The 17,849-nt window shown below is 39.0% G+C and overlaps 1 protein-coding gene across 1 annotated transcript in view; it reads left to right on the top strand.

The window, feature by feature from the left end:
* LOC121848041 overlaps positions 1 to 17,849 on the top strand; it is a 35,514-nt gene that overhangs the window by 17,035 nt on the left and 630 nt on the right. Inside the window, exons 8-15 of the mRNA XM_042331706.1 lie at positions 168 to 703; positions 1,875 to 2,074; positions 5,070 to 5,261; positions 8,881 to 9,023; positions 10,595 to 10,706; positions 14,803 to 14,879; positions 16,898 to 17,531; positions 17,700 to 17,827. Coding sequence (XP_042187640.1) covers positions 168 to 703; positions 1,875 to 2,074; positions 5,070 to 5,261; positions 8,881 to 9,023; positions 10,595 to 10,706; positions 14,803 to 14,879; positions 16,898 to 17,531; positions 17,700 to 17,827 — 2,022 coding nt within the window. The remainder of the gene's footprint in view (positions 1 to 167; positions 704 to 1,874; positions 2,075 to 5,069; positions 5,262 to 8,880; positions 9,024 to 10,594; positions 10,707 to 14,802; positions 14,880 to 16,897; positions 17,532 to 17,699; positions 17,828 to 17,849) is intronic.

Genomic DNA, 17,849 nt, shown 5'->3' with positions numbered 1-17,849 from the left:
AATGGACCATCCACCTGTCTGTCCATCAATCCATCCATCACTCACATTGGATCATCCACTTGTCTCTTCATTCCGGATTTCAAGTGCAAGAGTGAGGTTCCAGACTGTAAGTGTATTGTAACAATTATGCAAACTCAACTGTATATATTTTTCTGTTTATTCTACAGCTTTCAGCTGATAAGAATGAAGCTGCAGCAGATCCTTCTGAATGTGAACCTGTGGAAAATATAGAAAAAGGCCAGGACATCAAGAAAACAAGCAACAGTTCACATCAAGATGATGCAGTTAAGATTTGCATTCCACGAAAATCTACAAGGAGAAGAGTTAATCTAGACCGTCTGTGCTTTAACTTGCATGTTTCTCAGTGTCACAACTCTCAACCCTTCCAATATTCAGCGGAGAGAAAGAGAAAAGCACCGTCTTCTGACTGTGAAGATCTCTCAGAGAAACTGCTGAACCACAGAAAAACAAAGAGAGTGCAAAACTCCCAACATTCAGCAAGAGATTGTAAAAACAGTAACGTTCCATCATTAGCATGTATTGAATTCTCACAGAACGTGCAAACTAAGAAATGTGCAAATGTGCAAACTAAGGAAGCGCAGTTCATTAAAAATACCAAGACATTTATGATTCAGCCTCAACAAGGCAATAGGAAAACTAGGGCAGAATTACGTAAAGCACAGAATCACAAGAAACGCAACAGGTAAGTTATGCAATGACAAATTATTTCTTCATTTTTTCCTCCATTAAATTCCCACCTGTTTTTCTCAAGATATTTTGCCCACAAAATATACAGTCAATTCACTTTGCAGTATATTCTGTGAAGCGCTTTGACATGACATCTCAATGACATGATAAGGCACTATTTCAAATGCAAGGATTTTTTTCTATTATTAAGATGGAGGCTGAGCTTCCTCAATTTATATTTTCTCATGGCTAAGATGAGAAGTGAAGAAATACAGACTTGGAAGGGATTAGAATGTGAATGCCATTGAATTTCAGCGCCTTGGGACATCCTCCCAACGTGAAAGGCGCTATACAAATGTAATCTTGTTGTTAAATTTAGCCACCTAGATAGACTCACTGAAGGCTTCCCTTTATATGGCACAAGAGGCCAAAATTCCACCCATTTTGACTTATTGCACACAATTATGAAAATTTCTTAAAATCTTAATTTGGATGCTGGTTCTTTTTAGGAACTGAAGGAAAACTAGCTTCCAAATTAAAGGCACTAGAATTGGCCTCATAGCTCTGAGTTAAGGAGGGGAAAAGTCTGCCAGGGTGTTGCTTCTCAGGGCTACCAGTAATTCCCAATGGAGATGTGCTTATGGACTTTAGGTGAAAACCAGATTAAACTCAGCTGAGATGTCTTCTAAAGTTGAAAAAGCCAGCTGATACTTACTGGCAAGTGACATAAATAATGGGCACTTGAGCAAGTTATCAGAAGATGAGTTACAGTATCCCAGAGGAAGGAAAATGAATCGGCTGCATTTAGGAAAGGAAGCTTAGCCTCCTTCAAGTCCCGCCTGAAGACCCTCCTCTTTGACCATGCCATCGGCCACCCCCCTTCCTCTCCCCTCCCTTCCCAACTCCAGCTCGGGTCTGAAATGCTGTACTCTATCCAGCGCCTTGGGACGTCCTCCCGACGTGAAAGGCGCTATACAAATATAAAAATCTTGTTGTTGTTGAAGTAGGGACAACATTGGAGAATTGGTGTCCATGAGAAAAAAAATACCAATTTAAACTAACATTCATTATACTTTGTATATGAAAAATACAGTCATTTCAAGTCATGCAACTCATAGTGGAACTTAAGCAAATTTATTGTAAGTACTGTATGTATGTATATATATATTTAAATTAATTTTATACAGGACTACCTTTTCCACTGGAAAAGCAGATGAGGAAAGAAAAAAACTAACAGGTGATGAAGCTGGCAGTAAGCAAAGGTCTTCACAGTTTAGGAAGATACATACAAGAAGTTCGTCTCAGCATTCAAAAGCCAAAAAAGAAACTAGCCTAAGTTGTGATACCCAAAGCAAGGCCAGAAATAATAGGAATGCAGAGAATATTGGTAAGGATTTTACTAAAACACCATTTGCCACATGTAAACTCTTATAAATAAGTTAATTTGATTCAATATTATTATACAGTAGATCATTCTAATCTGCTATAACTGTTTTATCATGAAACTTGACCCTTTACTTTTTATCTGAATCATTTTAAGTGGAGGATGTGCTATTTTGCTTCTAGATAAAAATACAGAAATCCCACGATAAGATCACTCTGCCAAGGTCATCAATTTTAGCAACCAGTGAAAAAGTGCAAGTTCTGTGTGTCAGCCTGGCTCAGTTGGTATCACTTTTGTGTCTCTATCAGAAGGTTGCGGGTTCAAGCTCTATGTAATGACTCATATAGACTAAATGGACGTTAAACCGAGGCTTGTCTACCTGCTCAAGTGAATGTTAAAGATCCCATGTCACTATTCAAAAGGGAAGAGAGTTTCTCCCAGTGTCATTCACTCCATAGCTGTTTGTGAGACATTTCTGAGCACAATTTGGCTGCTACATTTGCCCACAAAACCCATAGTCACTATACTTTACAGTATATTCTGTAAAGCACTTTGGGATGTTCGAAATGTGAAAGGCACTATATTAAATGCAAAGATTTATTGATTTAAAATATAGCACCTTTGAATCAGAAGGACAGCTCAAAGAGCGTCACCGAGTTTACTGTAAAGAATAGGAACTATGCGTTTTGTAGGGAAAATGCAGCAGCAAATTTGTGTACAGCAATGTTCCACTAACAGCTATGAAGGGAATGACCAATTTTATCTGGGGATTGTTGGCCAGGACACCGAGAGAAAATCCCTTCTCTTTTCAAATGGAGATATGGGATCTTTAACTGAACAGGTAGACAGACTCAATTTAAAATCTCATCCAAAGGACATCACCTCCCAAAAGCACCTCCAATAATGCAGCACATCCCTAGCACTGCATTGGAGTGTCAACCTAAATTATGTGCATTCAAAGTCTCAATGGGGGGCTTGAACCCACAGAGTTCTGACTCAGAAGTGAGCCAGGCTAACATTCAAGTTTAACAACCTTACACTGAGGCTATGAATCCAGGTCAATAATTATATACAAGGAGTAGGATCAAAAGAACTTAGAACATGTTTTACATAATAATACCTTGTGTTTCTATAGTCCCCATCACATAAAAGCCTTGAAACACGTTATGAAATATAATTTATTAGAAATGGAGATTGGCAGGCAATATGCAGATGTTACACATTTATGAAAGATAATTTGATTTGAATCATGTGAGGAGATTCATCTCCGTGTTGTGACATGAATTCTTCTTATTCATTTCCACACACTCTAAAGCATTGCTGATGACACTAGTCAACCTGATTCATCAGGACTTGGAGGAGCAAACCAATCATTGGGGACAGAGATGATTCTCACTCGACTAATCTGTTGTACACCAGATCTGTTTCTTATGAGATATATTTAAGATATTTATTGAAGACTAGCTCTTTAGCACAGGGTTATGTGTTCCCAGAAGACAATAACCTTGTTTCTTATAGACTTGAATGCTGTGTTGTTATTTTAATTTTAGTCCTGGCCATCTCTGCCAAGGTGAAAGTTGACAACAATTTAAAGTTTTTTTTATTTTGTGATGTTCTGGAAATTTGAACAGATGTTGCAAAATGGAAAGAAATTAAAGTGGAAGGGAAGAGAATGGTTATCTGTTAATGGAAAAAAAAAGGCCTGTTGAATTTTTGGCTTCTCTTGCATAAAGGAAGAAGAATTAGGATGGCCGCAGTAGAAAAAAAAGGACTGAAATGTTTCCCAGAGGCACCCTTATTTATAATAATAATAATAATCCTTGCATTTGATATAGCGCTTTTCACGTCGGGAGGACGTCCCAAAGCGCTTCACAGAACACACTGTAAAGTGAATTGACTGTATATTTGTGGGCGAACGCAGCAGCCAATTGCGCACAGCAATGTCCCACAAACAGTCGTAGATTGAAAATGACCAATTTATTATTGTTTTTGGTTTTGGAGGGATTATTATTAGGCTCTGTGTGGAGTAAGGAAACTTGCCCAAGGTTTCGCCCTGCCTGGAATTGAACTCAGGTCTCTCACTTGCAAAGCGAGTGCTCTAACCACTGAGCTACAGGACTCCACAGTTTTAGTTCAAGATGTTCAAGATGTGGAAGATAAAGGGAAAGATGGCCCAATATATTTCCTTGGTTGAGTAGATGACATTAATTTTAATGAATAAAAAAACTTACATCTGGATGCAATTTTCAGCCAAGATGAGGTGATACAGAAGTGGGGCTGATTGTCTGGTAACATCTTGGTGAAAAACAAATACACTAGCATCCATCTGAAAACATTTTCAAAGCCCAAACATAAAAATTGTTGCAATCACTATGTCATTCTGTTTGGTACTGGTATAATTTTCAGTTGGCCTTCAGCCTTTTTGTTGCCACTCCCCAGAACTCCATCACAAAGTCCCTCTGATTTGCTCCTTTCCTCACTTCATTAGTGTCTGTCTCAAGATCTACTTCTTTGTACTTTTGATAATCTTTCCCACCCCCAGCTCAGATACCAAGCTATTATTGTTAGGCGCCTTAGGATATCCCGATGTGAAAGACGTTATATATATATGTAAATTTGTGATATATTGTATCAATTGTCAAAAGAGTTAGCTGTTTAGATTTAAGTGTGTGAAACAAGATATTGGAGATTAAATCAAGATTGGATTGAATAGAACTATTTCTAACATTACCACAATTCATGTGAAATTTTAAAATGTAATTATTAAATGAAATGTTATACTTTGAAATACATTTTAGAGATTTGTTTTTGATGAAAAATGACCTTGCCTGTTTATTCCATTAATTAGTGTCACAATTACAGTTAATTGTCTCTTTTTTTTAATTAATTGATTAAGACGTGGACCTCATACATTAATTGCGTTATAAGCAGTGTATCGGTCAAATTATAAAATAGCAAAATCACTGAAATTACTTTTCTTGAATTTATAATTTTTTAGTAGGTAGTGAATCATCACTGAGCTCCTTGACAGCATCTGCTTCCAGTAGTTTTCCTTTCTCACTGGCTCACGCAAATAGGAGAAACCTTTATGGAGAGACAAAATTACACATAGCTGTGAAGAATCGGGACCTGAACATGCTTCGAGCATTTATACAAGCAGGTGTCAATGTAAATCTGCCAGATCATGCAGGTAAGATCAGCCTTAGAGGATTCATGTTACTAGAACGGCATTCACGTTCTGAATTCTGTTGAACTTTCGATGAACCGTTTTTGGTTTGGGATAATGTTCTACTTGGTAACTGATCTGTTTGAGAGATTATTCAATGCAAATACTATTACTTTGACAATACAAACAATATCCAGACCTAGATTAATCATAAAAAGATACCAGGCAGGGAAGTTAAAGTATATGTATCGCTTTTTTTGTTTTCAGCTTGTAGCTTTTTTAAAAACTAAACAATGGCTGAGCAATATTGTTGATGAAACAAGTATTATTGACAACATTTTCAAAAGGATCAAAGAATTGACTGTGGAGAGGAGGCTGGTGTTTGATTTCATGGAAGAATTCTTTAGCTCTGTGAAATGTTTGCACTTGTTAGTAAGACCAAAACAAGAGGCATAAACAGAAAATAGTCTGTAGCAGATCTAAGAGGGAGTTTAGGAGTAACTTATTTGTTCAGTGGGTCAGTGGGAATATGGAACTCACTGCTAGAGTGAGGTTGAAGCAAAAAGTATCAACATATTTAAAGGTATCTTGATCTTTACTTGTTTGAGAAAGGAATAGGGATAAATGAGACACATGGAGGCTTGTATGGAGAATAAATACTGGAATAGATTAGTTGGGCTGAATGGCCCAGTTTTGTGTCGGAAGGTTCTATGTAATCCTATGTAAAAAAAAATCTCAATGATCAGCATTTTCTATAGTGTAGTTTACAGTTTACTCTTATAATAATATTATAATATTATATAATATAATATATAATAATATAATGTATATAATATTGTATAATATAAGCCTAATAATAATACCTCAAGAAAAAAAACAATAATAAATTGGTCACTTCAATCCACGACTGTTTGTGGGACACTGCTGTGCGCAATTGGCTGCCACGTTTCACCCACAAAATATACAGTCAATTCACTTTACAGTATATTCTGTGAAGCGCTTTGAGACATCTGGAAGACATGAAAAGCACAATATCAAATGCAAGGATTATTACAGGTGGGTTAGAATTAGATTTAGATTCATTTAGCAGTAAAATATTCATATTACTGATACAAAATCATCTTAAATGTTATCAATCTTTCATGTGAATTACATTTGGAAATAGAGTTATGTGTGGTAACTACCATAATCTCTTGAAATGATTGAATGCAAATATTATTACTCTTGCCGCTATGTTAAACCTTTCCAGAAGTTTACTTGTGCTTCATCTGAATGTCATTTAATCTTTTCCCTTCATGCAGTAGAACATTTCTGAAACAACAAAATTTCATTAAAAGCTATTAATGCCTTTTAAGAAGAGCTAGATAAATATGCGCATCTGGTTAAGTATGGACTTGATGTTTGTACAGAAATATATGGTTAGAGGGGATCAGATTACATAGAACAGATGGTTGCTGTGCTCCGAGAGCTTAAATAATACAACTGGACAGGGTTAACTACTTGTAATGTTATACTGATTATCCTGAAGTTTCATCTTATTGGCTTTAGAAAGAGGTAAGAACTCGTATTTGTATAGGGCCTTTTCATGTCCAGTGCTTTACAGGTAATAGCTATCAAACGTTGCAACTTTTTTTATTTCAGGCAAATATGCCTACCATTTTATGTCAGCAATGGTTGCACAATAGTTGAATTAATTAGTTGAATGATAAACTATTCTGGAGGATTATTGACTGGGACACTGGAAGGAACTCCCTTCTTTTTCTGAAAAGTGTCATGGGATCTTTAACTCCCACCTGACAACAGGCAGACTAGGATCTCAGTTTAATGTCTCCTGAAAGACAGCTCATCTGATAATAATAATAATAATAATAATCCTTGCATTTGATATAGTGCTTTTCACGTCGGGAGGACGTCCCAAAGCGCTTCACAGAACACACTGTAAAGTGAATTGACTGTATATTTGTGGGCGAACGCGGCAGCCAATTGCGCACAGCAATGTCCCACAAACAGTCATATGGATTGAAAATGACCAATTTATTATTGTTTTGTTTTTTTGGAGGGATTATTATTAGGTGTGTGGAGTAAGGAAACTTGCCCAAGGTTTCGCCCTGCCTGGAATTGAACTCAGGTCTCTCACTTGCAAAGCGAGTGCTCTAACCACTGAGCTACAGGACTCCACCAGGACTCCAGTGCCTTATCATGCCTTCAAGACATCTCAAAGTGCTTCACAGAATGTACTATAAAGACAGTGCAGCACTTGCCCAAATCAGCATCATCTAGTGTTGCATTTGGGAAGTGCTATACTGTTAACTCAAGTCCTACTCAAAATATCACAAGAGAAGTTAAGATGGAAGAAGGCCAATTTGATGCTATCCATCCAGAACACGCTCCCTACTGTCCTCCCATTAAGGTATTAGTTTTCATCCTGTCCTTCAGATGAGGCAATAAACTGAGGTACTACCTGCCTGTTTGAAACCTTTCAAAAACGATTAATGTTATTATTGTTCTCACGCTGTTTTTAAATTGGTGTACCATCCTGGCCTCTTTTTGGTTACCTGTTCCAATTGTTAATTACCTTCTGATTAAAGAAATATTTCCTGTTGTCTGACCTGAAAATTTCTCTTTGCAACTCTAAACCTGTATCTTCGTATTCTGCTGCTCTATGAATAATAATAATCCTTGCATTTTATAGAGTGCCTTATCATGCCTTCGAGACGTCTCAAAGTGCTTCACAGAATGTACTATAAAGTAAATTGACCATATTGGGTGAAACGCAGAAGCCAATTGCGCACAGCAACGGTCCTGGAGTCAAAGGGGAGGCAGAGAGGTAGAGTTGGGTGTCATCCGCATACATGTGGAAGTTGACCCCATGTCTGTGGATAATTTCACCAAGAGGGAGCATATAGATGTTGAAGAGGAGGGGACCAAGAACAGCCCTGAGGAACATTGCATGAGAAGGTGCGGGGGCTAGAGAAGAAATGTTTGAGGAGATGAAGTACAGGCCGTGTGAGAGGTACGATCTGAATCAATCAAGGTCAGTGCTGTGGAGGTTGAGGTGAGAGAAGAGGCGGTGGATGAAGATAGAGTGGTCGACAGTGTTAGTTGTGAGTTGATTGGCGGATCACTTTTCGCTTCAAAAAATTAATCATAACAATTTAGTCACTCAATCCACGACTGTTTTGGGGATACTGCTATGCGCAATTAGCTGCCGTGTTTCGCCTACAAAATATACTTTGTGAAGCGCTTTGAGAAATCGTGAAGACTTGATAAGGAGCTATATCAAGTGTGAGGATTGAGACCCGATCTGGTGAGCTTAGTTCTGGCTTAGTGTTATTAGATTGCAGGTACTGGCCTTTTTTCGATGCCGAAAAATGCAGGTTAAAGCATTGTAATTGTTTGAATCTCGCAAGCATAAAATACAGAATAAGCAATCTTCTGCTTTCGGGATTCAAACTGAAAGTCAATATCGCTGGTCAATGTGAAGGCCAGCAAACACAGTGCGTTGGGGGGGTGCACTAGGAGAATGGGCCAGCAGGCGTTTACATGTGACACGAGGAACATTTAAATTTTTAGGTTTCAGGCCAGGTCCGGCTAGGTTTGAATTCCAGATAGCCGGGGTTTACTGTATTCTTCTTTCCTATAGGCTGGACACCACTGCACGAAGCAAGCCTTCAAGGTTTCCATGAGATAGTACAAGAGTTGCTATCAGCTGGAGCGGAAGTTAACTGTAAAGGGGACTGTGGTGTAACACCTCTACAGGATGCAGCCATCAGTGGGCACTATCAGGTACAATAAAGATTAATCATTTACATTTCAAAACCCCGTGGAGTTAGGATCTGTATTGCTAGAAATGGATTGAGCTGATGAACTATGAACAACACTGCATTTATACAGTGCCTTACATCAGGAGGATGTCTCAAATGCCTCACATATCTAACTGGGACCCCAAGCTTGGGGAATGGGAAAGGTGAACGAAAGCATGGTAAAAAAATGACATGGGGAGTTCTATGATCTACCCTGCTTCCATCTTCAACTTGCCCTTCCTCTCCAAGGTGCTGGAAGGAAGAGCTCCACGGAGATCCTGCTTATAGTTATATATGAGCATTCATAAATCCTTGGCACAATCACTTATGACATAAGGGGCAGCAGCCACTGGTTACTACCCATGCCAAGGGCTCTCTTGACACAGAACGCCAGTATATTGAAGTTTCCTAGCAATGCCAGTAATGCACTTGAAGACCATAAGATGTGCTGTTCACAACTACATAATTGATTACTTTGTTACTGTGAACTCTGTACCAATGCTACGTAATTGGCTTTCCTCAGAAGGAAGCAGAGAGCACCAAAGTTAAAGGGGTTTGATGTACCTTTGCTTGACGTATTCCAGTCTCCCACAAGAAGAATGATCAATCAGAAACCCATTGTGCAAGTCCATCAAACAAAGTGCCTTAAGATTCCTTTGGAGCTCATCACAATGCAGCTTCTGGGGAATGTCCATGGATCGACAAGCCAGTGGTTTGACCCTCTTTAGAGTATCTTTGCTCAGACAAGATTAGCCAAGTAGACTCCGACTTCTACTGCCCCTTAAAGTTAATAAACCAACACAAATTCAGAAAACTGAAAATGTTATAGATATGGCTTGCCGTGGTAACTATCAATTCCTTCAAAGGTACTTGCATTTTGATTCTAGAATTTTAAAACTTCCTAAATACGATCAGAAATAAGGTCAGCTGAATCCTGGCTTTAAAATCACACTATTGTTTTTTTCCCCAATATAATCTGTTTTAGTGCAGGTGTTCACTATTTAAATGACATTCATGATGCTTTGGGGGTGCGGGGAGAGAGGTACTTTGTTAAAATCCAGCCTATATTTTGCCAATAAACTAGATTTCCAACCCTCACCTTCCCACAACCAGTATTGATTATTTTCTGTAATAGACAGCATCTGAGCATTGCTGAGCAGTGGTAAATGGATAACATGAGTGTTTGGATGGATTTTAAAAATATATAAAAATATCCCTAGACGATTTAATGTCAGTGGGAATCATTTCATACCTGCTTAGAGGACAAATCAAGAGTTACAATTTTAACAATCTGTAATCTATGTCAACAAATATCTTTTATAAAATTGACTGTGTTATATCAATATTTATAATATAATAATATTGCTTGCATTGGTGGGCATTTTGCTCACAAAATACAGTTAAAAAACACTTTAAAAAATCCTGTGAAGCGCTTTGAGACATCCCAACAATGTGAATGGTGCTCTGTCAAATGCCACAAGTATTATAATTATTATTATCAATATTATTTATTTTGTATTCTTTGACCTGAAGATAGTCCAGTTACTTTTGCAGCACGGAGCTATTGCTATTCAAAATGCTGACATTGGGAAATGTGCACAATATGTTATCGATGGGAAGATAAAGAGACTGATTGATAACCAGCAACAAAAGCGATTGGAAAAAGGTGAGAAGCAAGCTTATATTTCACTAACATTGTAATATGACCATGATTCTTGCATATGTCAGCCTGGCTCAGTTGGTAGTATTCTTGCCTTTGGGTCAGAAGGTTGTGGGTTTATGCATGTTTTGATCTTGAGCTCATAATCTAGGCTGACCCTGGTGCGGATGCGATGCTGAGGGAGCTTTGCATTGCCAGAGGTGCGTCCTTTGAATAATATGTTCAAATTGAAATGCATTCTGTTTGTTCTGTCTGTCGTTGTTAAAGATCCATTGATACTATTCAAAAGAGAAAAAAAAAATCGCCAGCTTTCCAGGGCAACAATCCTCCAGATAAAATTGGTTGTTCACTTGATGGCTTGTGGCCATTGGTATGGGCAAATTGGTTTCTGCATTCACCCACAAATGGACATTCACTGCCCTGTAGAAATTATATAGACACCCTATCAAATGGAAGGATTATTATTATACATTATAGTATGTAAACTGAGAAGGAGGCTCCACTATCTGGATTAATATATACTGAGTTGCCATTGTCAACTGCACCAATGCGGAAGGTCAGAGTGGGAGGATACACACTTTCTTTGAGGCACAGAGGGCTGGAACTAGATAGGATGAGAAGGAAATGTCAAGGTTGTTCATGCCTCTGTCATTGTTGCACACATGCTTCAGAGCGATTATGGCAGAGGCTTAGGAGTGAGCGACAAATCTACCCTCTTGGCTGTGCCACAGCAATTCAAAGAAGAGCTTGAGATGAAAATATCTTAAAGATGCGTTCTTAACAAAAATCAAACCAACTGTAATGTGAGTTGCACATTACATTTTAGGACTAAAGTGTAATCCTTCAAGGAGTGTTGCCACAGATTCTGATAACTAATGCTTTAAAACAATGTTTTAGTTCCAACATGAAATTCATACTGTATTCAGCGTTTGTTTTGAATTAGTGTTGGTACATTATTGTTTGGGGATTGTTAGGATCCCTGAATGATGTCCCAGGGGAAATGGCCTTGCATGAAACATTCAAAGGATCTTTGAAGGATTGGAGAGTGTATATTCTACATTTACAAGGATTTTACCAGGGAAGAGTGAATATAGCTATCAAGAAAGACTGGACATTTTGCAGCTTTTCTCTCTAGACTTGAGATGAATGATACAGAACCTGATAAAGATATTTACGATTATGAAAGGATTCAATAAGGTGCATGTGAAAAGGCTGTTCTACTTGAATCCAAAACTAAAAATGCTACTAGTAGTCTAATAGTGGAGCTTAGGAGGAATATCTTCATATAGAAAGTGGTGAGAATGTGGAACAACAGAAGTTGTAATTGAAGCAAATAGAATCAATGTATTTCATTAAAAAAAACTTGATGCACACATGAGAGAGAAATGAATCAAGGGATATTGCTAAGAGGAATAGGAGGGATGGGGCTTGTGTGGAGTATAAACATCTGCATTGACTAGTTGAGTTCAGATGCCCAGAATGTCCAATGCCACATACCGGGCTTACTAAGCACCACCACAGGAAGCGGCTGCAGGGAGGGAGGGCTCCAGCCTACATTGACCTGTCAATAAGCAGCCAGGAGGCGAAGCTGGCTTTACAGCGGGTATGTCTATTTGCCAAGGTCCCTCACACCTGGATTAAGCAGAATGGCATGTTTCCGTGCTGTATCACTCCGGTGTAAAAAACTGAAGCTGGCCGAGGTAGATGGTCTGAAGCCCCTTGTGGCCACCAATGTACTATTATTAATAGCTGACATCTTGGCCATCTATTGCATGGAAACTCAAAAGGGAAAACAAAGAGAAGAAAGTTTGAAAATAAATATTAAATAATTTTAGTTAGTAGAAAAATATATATGTGATTTGTATACTCAATTGTTAGGAATTTTATATACAGTAAAACTCGCATAAGTTTGATCTGTATAAATCGTACATTCACCTAAGCCATACATCTGTCCAGTCCTGTTGAATTTCCTATTAAATCCACTTAAATGTATCTGCACTAGTCATATTAACAATTGTGCAACTAGTACCGCTGCTACCCCACCTGCCACTACCGATCCTGCCAGCTGCTGGGTCAAATCTTTGTTTTCCACACTTACCTCCAACGGAATACCGCACATTCGATCACCAACGCTCTCCGCACCCTACCTCCCGGGGCGTAACAGCAACATCGTGCACGGCAGCAGGGTGAATGGGGGGTTGAGAGAGGGAAGTTCATCACCTGATCACATGAAGGGGTAAGGAATGTCTAATCACGTGGAGAGTGAAGGAGACCTCTTAAGCTACAAGAGCAGTGCTGTGTTAACGGTTTGGGTGCATATGTGGAGTGTTGTGTTTGAGGTAGGTGCGCGAAACACAGTTTTGACCCGGCAGCCGGTAAGATTGTTAGTGGCAAGTGCTTTAGCGGTCTTGTGTTATTAGTTCCACGATTGTTTATATGAGTAGCGCAGATAAATTTAAGTGAATTTAATAGGAAATTTAGCAGATGTATGAATTAGGCGATTTTACGATTTATAGGGATCAGACTTATGCAAGTTCATTCATTTGCCTTTCACTATCCCGTGTGCATACCCTTTCAAGCTCTCTTTGTAATGACCCTCCTCCAATTTGATAGGTAGTCTCTGTAACTTCACTTGATCTGAGCTTAATTTAAATTCCTGTGAACTTAGTGATCATTCAGGGTCAGCCTACAAAATGTTCCAGGTTCTCTCGTGCCAAATCATTTTATGAACTACATAAATGAGTCCTCAATGTAGGGTTTTATTTCAACACACTCATGGCAAAGGGAGAAGAGTGGGTGACTCAGTGACTTATTTGGAGCATTGGATATGCACAGTTTTACATATTCCTAATAAGTCATCAGCTTAACTTGTTACTACCACTTAAGTCATCATGCTGTCAACATCCCAGCCACATTTATTTATGTATTTATACATATGCCCAACTCGCCATTCCGGATAACTTGTCACTGAGCCCTTTTTCCTTGGAGTGACAAGTTATCAGAAGTTAACTTGAAGCTATACGTTTTGTCAATTCTTCAACTGTGAGGTCCCTTGTTGCTGCTTCTTGCTTTTCACTGACTCTCACTTTTTGCTTTTCACTTTTCGCTTCTCTTTAACACCCCCATCTAATTTTTACACTTTCTGCTTTAGTAACGCTTTGTTTTACTGGCAATTTGGACCTCACAAAAGACTCTGAGCTTGTAAATGTAGTGCATTTCAGCGCCTTGGGACGTCCTCCTGACGTGAAAGGCGCTTTATAAATGGAATCTTGTTGTTGTTGTTGTTGCATGGCAGCTTCCTAACTCAGTCTGTCAGAGACCCCACAAGGGACACTTCCCTTCCTGACATAGTTTTGGTTTTAGTCAGTGAGTCTAGTCTTTCTCTCTCTCTTTTCTCGCCCCCTCCACCCCCCCCCCCCCCCCCCCAGGCATCCTTGGAGTGACAGGTTATCAGAAGTTTAGTGTATATATACACACACACACACGCGCAGGTATTAAGATAAACGTTGCTTATAGCTACTACACATAGTTCACAAAGGAGTGGAGGATTATGTGTAGGATGTTAAGATCTTATTCCAGTTATTTATAATTTACTCATTAGCAATTAATGAATTTTAATTTAATTAATGAATATTTGCGAAGTCAACTGGACATTATAGTTTGCAAAACAAAAAGTAGGAATCTAGTTTGCAGATAACTAGAAGTATTGGCATATATTGTGTTCTCACGGTTTTCTTTCCAGAAGAGGCCAGAAGAGTGGGTGGATGTTGAAATACCATAATTTTTTAAAGGTCACTTGTTTTTCTGAAACAGATATTTTAAAATACCATATTGCACAAATCAAAATAATATGGCTACATCGTACTCCCCTCCTACCCGCCCCTTCACTCAGTTTGTACTCTCTGGGTGCGAATCTATTCCATTTTATTCTAATGATTTCAGGATTTTTAAAAAAATGCAAGTAGTAATTTCTGTCATTAATAATAATAATAATCCTTGCATTTGATATAGCGCATTTCACGTCTTCTAGACATCTTAAAGCACTTCATAGAATATACTGTAACTTAGAGCATGTTTACCTTAGTAGTTCTATATATTGCAGGCATTACGAAGATTGGAAATAAGCAACTTCTGAGAGGTGTTGATTTTAAAAATGGGGTGGACTGCCAGAAACTAGAGGTAATAGGTGTTACATGTCAAGAGACATGCTCCTTCTTGCTGTTCATTTTCATTATTTATTCACAATTCTCTTGTTCACTCTGAAACACACCAAAACTACCTTTAATGCAAGTTCACTTCCCTCTTCATTGCTCTGCTCATGTGTCACCTCGAATTCAAGATCCTCATCCTCACCTACAAGGCCATTCACGGCCTTGCTCCCTCCTACCTCTCCGACCTACTATCCCCCTGCTTACCTGCTCGTACCCTCCGTTCCTCTGGCTCCGGTCTGCTCCACAACCCCCGCCCCAACTGCCTTACCATCGGTGGCCGGACCTTCAGCCTCTCAGCCCCTAGGCTCTGGAACTCTATCCCCAGTGCCTTCGCCTTGCCTCCTCCCTTTCCTCCTTCAAGGCCGGTCTCGAGACCTTTCTCTTTGACCGTGCCTTCAGCTCCCCTCACGACTCTCTACCCCCTCCTCGCTCCCTCCCTTCCTTCCCCTCACCCTGACCATTTCCCCCTGCTCGGGTCCTGACCCAACTGTACAGCGCCTTGAGACGTCCTCCCGACGTGAAAGGCGCTCTATAAATGGAATCTTGTTGTTGTTGTCATTGACCCTACCTATTGTCACACATTTGCCTATCAAGTGCATTAAACCCACCTATTATTATGGCAGCTTCCTAACTCAGTTTGTCAGAGAGCCCACAAGGGCTTCCTGACTTTGTTTTAGTCAGTGAGTCTAGTCTCTCTCTCTCTCTCTCTCTTCTCTCTCCCCCCCTCTCCCCTGCCCCTGTGCAATATTATTTAAAATATATGTATTTTATGTTCATGCTAACAATCTAAATATATTGATCTCACATGCAAAATTCTAGGTTTGCAGCTCTGGTAAAGAAAGAAAATGCAAGATGAGGGTAGGGAGTTACTATGATTTCAAGACACCACTGTCTCTGAAGTGTAAAAGGAAAATAACAAGTCAAAGAAAGAAGTATGTGAAACCCAGAAGTAACCAGAGTAAGGCAAAACATCAGACCTTGTTTCCCACTCACAAACGGCTAGCTCGCCATTTAAAAGCTCATACTCCCCATAACAGTAACCCTCAAAGTGCAGACAAAGTCAAAATTCAGACGAATGCAGCCTTTATCAGTATGGATGAAACAATCACTGGATCTAGCGACTGCATCAATTGTAACTCTCAGGCTGTGTTATTTTGTGCTGGTATATCTGATTCTCAGAAATTACTGAGAAAATCCACAAGGACCAGAAACTTATCTCACAAATGTAATTGTCAAGATCAGAATTGTTCAATTGTACCCATTCGACCCAGAACTAAAGTTCCCCAACAGAATAGATTAGAAGTTAGGTCCACTGCTGCTGTAAACAAGAACAGCAGCGTGATTGCTACTCCAAACTGTCAGCAAATGATTTTGAGATGCATGTCAAATCAGCTAACTAATTCAAACCCAGAAAATAAAACTGCTGAGAAAATTGCAAGAAACACATCTGATTGCAGTAAAATAGCCGCACTAAAAAGACCGAATGCAACTGACAACAGTGCACAATTGCTAAAAGAATACCAAAAATGCTCACAACATTCAGTAGCCAAAACTCGATCCGGTGAAACATCTATGAGCAAAAAGGAGGCCACTTGTTATCTCAGTGCAGCGAAGGTTGTGAAAACCTGTGGTCTAAGAGTCAGTAGAAACAATGTTAATGTGGAGCATTTCAGGAAGAAAACTCCCTTGGCAAAGGGAACTGAGATATTACCAGGTGTTAATCCCATCGACGCTAATAAATCTGTTGAGCACGTCATGAGCATTGAAAGTAATAGTGCTGTTGAAATCACAACAATGGAGATATTGCAGAGTGATAGAATTAAGCAGCATAAATCTACTGGGAATAAAATCTTAGAAGAGGGATCCAATTGTGATGAGGCAAATGCTGTTGTCTTACAAGACAGAGCTTGCTGTACCATGACTTCAGAATATGAGCTTGAACAAGGGACACAGCCATCTGTAACATCCAAGTGTGTTCTCTCACAGCAAGAAGCTAATTGTACTACAGCACTGCATACTGACAAGGGTGATATTGTGATCACACAAAGTGAAACCGGCAATGATATAGTACCTACTGAAGATACTGATGAGACAATGGTATTTGAACCAGTGATCTCAGGACACAATCTTAAAGAAACTGTGACTATGGAACATCAGTCAAATAGCAGCATGCCAACTTGTACTATGATCTCAAGTAATAAGCTGAATGCCACTCCTATAAATTTACATTCAGAATCTAAAATCACTGTGGATAATTCCAGTGATACCATAGGTGAACTGAATGTCAATAATTCACATGTTCTAAGTCATTCATCTGTGTCAACTGATCAAGAAGCAGCTGAAGCGACAAATTCAAGCAAAGCCAAAGAAGGCCATGGAAGTAGCAAAAACAGCAGGAGCAGTAACTTTGTACATAGCAAATGGAGAGAATTTAATCATGACACCAGCGAAAAGGATGGGCCTTCACATGTAGCCGAAAGAAATCAATCAAAAGAAAAAACTTTAAATAGCACATTGCACGAGAGTGAGAAAATATACAAGGTGCAGCCTGCAGAAGTGACTGGAAATATGGAAATGGCAAGTAAGCCATCCACAAGTCAAGTAACAAGTGAAACATCAGGTATTTACTAAAGATTATACAACTTGTATTGTTTTGTGCAATGGGGTAAAAAAATACAGACATTCCTAAGGATTCTTTCTCCTAATTTTCCCATTATTTATTTTTAGCACACAGACTAAATGTCAAAATTATAAGTAAGCTTTACATTTTCTTTTTGGACATAAATAGGCTCTTTAACTTCCTGTAAGAAGACTACCTCCTCTGTTGATATTTCCACAATACGTTCTATAAACAAGAAAGATGGCAAAGGACAGAGTCGTTTACATCTTGCTGTGATGAAAAGGGACTTGCTTTTAGTAAGATCTCTAATAGCAGCTG

This window comes from Callorhinchus milii, unplaced genomic scaffold (assembly GCF_018977255.1).
Source record: "Callorhinchus milii isolate IMCB2004 unplaced genomic scaffold, IMCB_Cmil_1.0 Scaffold1, whole genome shotgun sequence".
In the NCBI taxonomy this organism is placed as follows: Eukaryota; Metazoa; Chordata; class Chondrichthyes; order Chimaeriformes; family Callorhinchidae; genus Callorhinchus; species Callorhinchus milii.
Note: the sequence above shows the minus strand (reverse complement) of the source record. Positions and strands in the feature narration are given on the sequence as shown.